The sequence below is a fragment of the Heptranchias perlo genome, chromosome 35, assembly GCF_035084215.1.
Source record: "Heptranchias perlo isolate sHepPer1 chromosome 35, sHepPer1.hap1, whole genome shotgun sequence".
In the NCBI taxonomy this organism is placed as follows: domain Eukaryota; kingdom Metazoa; phylum Chordata; class Chondrichthyes; order Hexanchiformes; family Hexanchidae; genus Heptranchias; species Heptranchias perlo.
The window spans coordinates 16,135,568-16,142,184 of NC_090359.1; the positions used below are offsets into that span (position 1 = coordinate 16,135,568).

Sequence of the window (6,617 nt, forward strand, 5' to 3'; positions counted from 1 at the left end):
CAAGTTCTGGCTGCATTTCAGTCCCACGCTCCTGATCTTTGGCCGCCCGGTGAGGAGGGGGGCGGGCAGGTCGGTGGACGTTCTCGTGGGCCTGCTCCTGGGCCTGTCCAAGGTGGCCATCCACAGGTCTAGGATGATCGTGGTCCGTGGGGGCGGTCGCTCGGCCTGTCTGCCTCTCTTCCGCGGAATGCTCCGCGCCCGGGTGGCCCTTGAGATGGAGCACGCGGTGTCTGCCGGTACGCTCGAGGCTTTCCACGACCGGTGGGCACCGCAGGGGCTGGAGTGCATCCTGGACGAGGAGAATAAAATTTTAATTTGAACACTTGGTTTTGGTTTGTTTGTTTTTAGTATTTAAGCACACCCCACACCCCCTTCTTATAAAAGGGGGGGGGGCCTAACAAAATTAAAAAAAAGAAAAAAGGAAAAAAAAAAATCTGAAAGTGAAAAAAAAAGAAAAAAAAAAATCTGAAAGTTTCTCTTCGTTTCAATCTCTTGAAATCATAACTTTGAATTATTTGATAATAATTTGTTATTTTCACTGAAGTGGCTTTTCATAATCTGGTCAAGTTTATTACTTGTTAGTGATTGTGATGTTGAGACAATATTCAAAGCAATCAAGTTGTCTTGAGTGAATTTGCAAACCATCCATTGGTCAGAGAAATGGAAATTCCATCCCATGGATGGTGTGAATCGTCCCCAGTTCTAATATCGAGAATGGGTGTGTCTGAGGATTGGCAGCATGGGGGCATCAACTGGGCAAAGCATTGTGGGATGCATCATTTTTAGTTTTGATTCTCATGAAATGTTGTTTGGTAAAATTCAGGATATTCAGCGAGAATGAGAGGCAGTGAAGATTACTGAATGCAATGTCACCCACACAAACATCTCCATTTGTGTCAGCTGTGGCTCAGTGGCAGCACTCTCACCTCAGAGTCAGAAGGTTGTGGGTTCAAGTCATCATCTCGAGACTTGAGCACATAATCTAGGCTGACGAAGGGAGTGCTGTACTGTCGGAGGTGCCGTCTTTTGGATGTGATATTAAATCGAGGCCTCATCTGCTCTCTCAGGTGGACGTAAAATATCCCACAGCACTATTTCGAGGAAGAGCAGCGGAGTTCTCCCCAATATCTGGACCAATATTTATCCCTCAACTAACATCACGAAAACAGATTATCAGGTCAATATTTCATTGCTGTTTTTGGGTCCTTGCTGGAGGCAAATTGACTGCCGCATTTCTTACCTTACAACAGTGACTACACCTCAAAGGTGCGAACTATGCAGCAGTCAAAGCTACCAGATAATCCACACTGACTCGTAAAATTATGGCTCAACAACGTATGAAATGTGGTGACATTGATATCTCAAAAGTGCCTTTAGAGATCAGAATATCCTACTATTACAGCACAGAAAGAAGCCATTCAGCCCATTGTGCCTATGCTGCCTCTTTGAAAGAGCTATCCAATTAGTCCCACTCCCCTGCTCTTTCCCCCTTCAAGTATTTATCCAATTTCCTTTTGAAAGTTATTAAATCTGCTTCCACCACCCGATGAGTCAATGCATTCCAGATCAGAACACTGAAAAAAGTTTCGTGTCACTTCTGGTTCTTTTACCAATCACCTTAAATCTGTGTTTGCTGGTTACTAACCGGTCTGCTACTGGAATCAGTTTCCCCTTATTTACTCCATCAATATAAAGATATTAACATGGACTGACTGAAGACGGCAATTCTATCACACCCAGTGCAAGTCACAAGTTCCTAAACTTCACTTGGAAACACTGGATAATTACAGCTACAGCATCAACATTTGAATCCATTCATAGGGGTGAAGGAGATGAATGGAGAACCCATAGGATTTGGAAAGGTTGATTACAATTTGGTATGGAACACACAATAGGACTATAGGCAAATCGACACATTTATGGAGGAGCTGATTGTATTGTGTTTATGAATTGATGGCATTGGGATGTGGAGTTTCAGGCAAAATATCTATTTAACTTGGTTTAAATGAAATGGTGATCCAGTAGAATTTAGAATTGTAATCTAGTATTAACTGCACAATGGGATAAATACAAATTGATAGATGAGCTGCTTATATTGGGTTTATGAATTGATGGAACAGTAGTGGTATGGAAGAGTTTAGGAGCCTTATCTATTCAACTTAATGGTTCAAGTTAGTTGTTTAGTGCATTTACTACGTCTCCCAGAAGGAAGATTTTGTTTGCTGGAGTTTAGTTCGAGGTATTTTTTCTGTACCATACCAAATTTATTATTCATGGGGGAGATTAACAGGGGGTTGGGGAGGGCAGAAGATGAAAATGAAGGGAAATAGACAAACAGGGAACCTGCACTCCCCCCTATAAGACCTATTTGACTCCAAACAAACACAGTTTATTAGGAGTAATAGTGAGTGATTTCATAAGCTACCCCAACTACCTACTGAGGTCTGTCGCATCTTTGGAAAAAAAAGCATCTGGATTGTTCTTCCCCAGGCAGATACTATTCTTAAAAAAATTGCCTATTGGACTGAAATTACTAGTTCACTTTCCTTGTGTTTTATTGGAACAAAATGTTACAGCAACTGATTTTGCATCATTAATGAGTTAAACAGTTGATAATATGCAGTACTAATAGGAACAGTAACTCATTACTGTATTGTTCTTTGCATTGAAATCAGCAGTAATCATTTTACTGCATAAATACAATTTACACTCAAGGCAGACACATTGGCCCTCAACACCCAAGTCACTACATTGATATGACCCCAGAAGAAAAAATGTCATAGGGCAGAATCTCACCCTAAAGCCAACACATAGCCCAATGTAATTTGTTACAACAGCTGAATTATGTTAATCTGAAAAATAAGCAATCACTCAATTTACAAGGAGCCAAAACCCAGTCTTCTGTAACAGTTTATTTCCAGTTACTATTACATTTCACATCAAGAGCCCAGGTCTCACAGCTCTTAGTACAAAGTCACCATTGCTACAGGATAGGGGTTCTTCAGACTATAAACAGGAGTACTGAACAATAAGCTTTATCCCTGCAGTCAGTTCAATCACTCTCCCCCAGGGTGAGCTTGTCAAACAGGTACACTCCCATGCCATTCTCAGGGGCTCCCAGTCTCTTCAGGTTGGTGATGTGATCTCCAAGCTTCTTGATCATCTTCACTTGTTCATCCAAGTAGTGGGTCTCCAGGAAGTCACACAACTGGAAGAAAAGATGGAAAATAGTTATGTCCAGCAAGAGATGGAGGAAGATCTGAGCTTCTCCAAGGGTTTGGATTTTAATCTTCTTGGTCTGGAGGATAGTCAAGTGGTGCACTTTAGATTGATGCATTTTATACAGTAACTTTGCTCTATTAAGTGCTTAGATCCTGGGATCAGATACATTTACTTCTAATGCAGACAGTAGGGCAATCTCCCTTTCCTGTCTCCCCTCCCCAATAAAATTTGAGCATGACACCAACAAAGCTATTGGGTATGAAGATCTTTTGAATAGGCTCAAGGACAGTAAATTTCCACCACCTCGAACTGACCCAAAGGCCCATATTAAAAACTTACATGAGGGTCTGTCCTCTCAGTGGAGAGTTTGTGCAGATCCAGCAGACTCTGGTTCACATTCTTCTCCATCTGCAGAGCTCTCTGCATCGCCTCCAGACAATTGCTCCACTCATCCTGCTCTGGCTTCTGAAAAGGGAATCAGGTCTAAGCCAGTTCACTTAATGGATTAAACAAAATACACAAGAAAGTGCTGAAGGAAAATAGGGGTGAAAAGCAATCAGATGTCCATGTTGCCATGAACCAATTGTCCCAAGAATATAGAATTACACCACCACAACCACGAGTCAAATAGTATAAATGTCTTTAAGGAGAAGTACTGAGGGAGACAGTAATAGATGGATGTGATGATAGGGCAAGATGAAGGTGGGAGGCAGCTCATGTGGAGCATAAACACCAGCATAGACCAGTTCGGCTAAATGTCCGGATTCTGTGCTGGACATTCTATGTAATTATGTGCATTAGAACAAATTGCTTTAGAAATATTTAAAACTGTCCATTTAAGGGGAGCCATTCAGAAGGCCACTCCATTAAATCTAACCTTGATATCCTCCAAGATGACTCGGCCCCCACGCTGATTCTGGAATTTCAGCAGTTTCTCAGCGTGCTCCCAGTCCTCATGCGACTGCTCCTTGAAGAACTCAGCAAAGTGACGCAGGGCAACATCATCCCGGTCAAAGTAATAGGACTGGTGAGATCAAAAGTAGTTGGGTATCAGAATTATCATCATGGGTATTGTACATAAAGCCAACCTCAATATTTTGCTTTCTGTCAAGGGTTCAAGTCTCACTGAGCTTGTAGGCAGATGGTTCTGAAAACTAGCACTGGCTGACTTGCTTCACTAACCTGGTAGTGAGATAATCTCACTCCTAGCAATAGGGAAGCTGGCCAATGGAAAATTACCAATTCAGCTTTGAACATGCTCAACACAAAATTTCACTTTAATCTTCACACCCAAGACTGAATTATATGTCTAGAAATTAGTGAAGGAACATAAAAGCTTACATCCTTTTCATGACTGAAATTTGAAACAAACCCCTTTCTACAACTACCACAAACAGCATTAACTTAGCACCTTCAACACTAAACATCAAGGCATTTCAGAGGAGAAACAGATACCAAGCAGTAAGAGTTGCATGACTAGAAACTGTTAGCATTTGAATGCTTTGAGAGACAGACAGAGGTAGGAAGGCAAAGGGATTAACAGTTACACTGAGTAGGACCAAAATGGCTGAAGGCCCTACCACCAATAGAGCAAAGGCAGAGAGAGAAGACAGACAGGGACAAGCTGGTACTTAAAAAGTGAAGGTTCAGAGCATGGAAACAGAAGTGGGACATACAGCCATTTGAGCCAACTCAATGATTTAATTAGAACATGGATCTGTACATCAACTCATCCTTCAATACCCTGACCCAACAAAAGATTTCAGTCTTGAAAGCACCAATTAATCCCCAACATCCACAGACTTTCAAGGGAGAGAGTTCAAGATTTCCAGTACCTTTGAGGGGAAAAGTGCTTCCTCACTTACCTCCTAAATGGACTAGCTCTAATTTAAGATTATGACCCCCCACCCCCCACCCATTGCAAGGAGAATGTGGGGAAAGACTGTGGAGAGATGTAGAATAGAGGGTAAGAAATATGAATCCCAGGCATTGAATGCAGAGTGTATTGCAAAACACAACTTCAATAGAAAGCTCAGACACCAGGAAAGTGAACAATTGAGATTTAAGATATAGAATGTGGTGCAACTACTGCAAGGAAGAGGGAGACATTTTGATAATGACTGTACAATAAATCACGTTATATTACAGCTTTAAAAAGACACTCACCATCCATCAATTGGGGGGAGGGGGTGCAGATTAGAGAAAAGGCAATAGATGAGTTGGAGAAAACAGAATTTTGTAATGTCACATTAGAATCTCCAATGTGAAGGGGTCAAAGAAACAAAACTCACCATAGAAAGATAAACATAGGAGGAATAGAGCTCCATATTGATCTGCTTGTTGACACCATCCTCACACTCCTTGTGATAGTTCTGACACACTTGGGAAGCCATCTTTAAATTAACTTTAACAAAACTAAACAACTCTATTGAAGCAAGAAACTGAAAAACAGCCACCCAAAGCTCCATATTTATACTGCTGGTTAATCCTGGGCGTGGCAGCCTAGATGATGAGTGACAGTTGGCAATACCCAATCAGAAATTACATCCTCTCTCAGAACACCAATCAAGAAAAGGGAGGAGGGGAGATGACACCCAGAGCCAGTCAGAACTTTGAAGGAGGAGCATCATTGGCTGACAATTCAATAAAGATCCAATTGCTTTGACTTTCCTCAAACTGTAAAATCTGTTTCCGTGACCGGTGGGCACCGCAGGGGCTGGAGTGCATCCTGGACGAGGAAAATAAAATTTTAATTTGAACACTTGGTTTTGGTTTATTTGGTTTTTAGTATTTAAGCACACCCCACACCCCCCCCCTTTCTTATAAAAGGGGGGCCTAATAAGGGAAAAAAAAAAAAAAAACAACCTAACCTCTTCCCTCACAAGCTCTTGTATTGATACTACTGGGACAGCCTGCATTTACACAGGGTATGACATCACCAATGATGATTGACAATCCCTGATAGCCAATCAGGAATCTTCCATGAATCCAGACACCAATTAACAAAGGAGAGAGGGGGCGAGTTGATTCCCAGAGCCAATCAGAGCTTTGGAATACAGGCAGGATTGGATGATTATTCTGTGATGTCATTGCTGTTGTTTTCCTCAAAGGACTGATCGGCTCCTTGGATCCAACAATGGCCTCCAATGTCATCCCAGTTCTTGAGTCCTCAAACTGAATCTGATAACATCTCTGTTGGGTTGTCTTTGAGACACACCAGCTCGGCATTGGAGCTGTTTGTGGCTGAACTGCCATTGAGTGGAGAGCAGAGAGAGCAGAGAGAGCAGGCCCTTGCCCGGGTCCCTCTGAGTCAAGGAGAAGGAGAAGGAGAAACCACCATCAACAAGGAGGGAGGGTGAAGAAGAATACGACCAAACAGCAGCCGGGAGGGGTTG

The 6,617-nt window shown here is 42.2% G+C and overlaps 1 protein-coding gene across 1 annotated transcript; it reads right to left on the reverse strand.

The window, feature by feature from the left end:
* Window positions 1-2,897: 2,897 nt before the first annotated feature.
* Window positions 2,898-5,645, reverse strand: LOC137302129 (ferritin heavy chain B-like). Its single transcript, XM_067971801.1, has 4 exons — window positions 5,514-5,645; window positions 4,100-4,246; window positions 3,562-3,687; window positions 2,898-3,208 (listed from the first exon to the last, which is right to left on the reverse strand). Exons 1-4 carry the CDS (start codon window positions 5,613-5,615, stop codon window positions 3,053-3,055), a joined length of 531 nt encoding a protein of 176 aa, XP_067827902.1. The 5' UTR covers window positions 5,616-5,645; the 3' UTR covers window positions 2,898-3,052.
* Window positions 5,646-6,617: the final 972 nt, after the last annotated feature.

Coding starts and splice junctions, on each gene's coding strand:
- LOC137302129 (XM_067971801.1), bottom strand. CDS start 5,615: ATGGCTTCCCAAGTGTGTCAGAACTATCACAAGGAGTGTGAGGATGGT. Junction 3,688..4,099: donor TCATCTTGGAGGATATCAAG/GTTAGATTTAAT, acceptor TTCCCTTTTCAG/AAGCCAGAGCAGGATGAGTG. Junction 3,209..3,561: donor CTGAGAGGACAGACCCTCAT/GTAAGTTTTTAA, acceptor CTTTTCTTCCAG/TTGTGTGACTTCCTGGAGAC.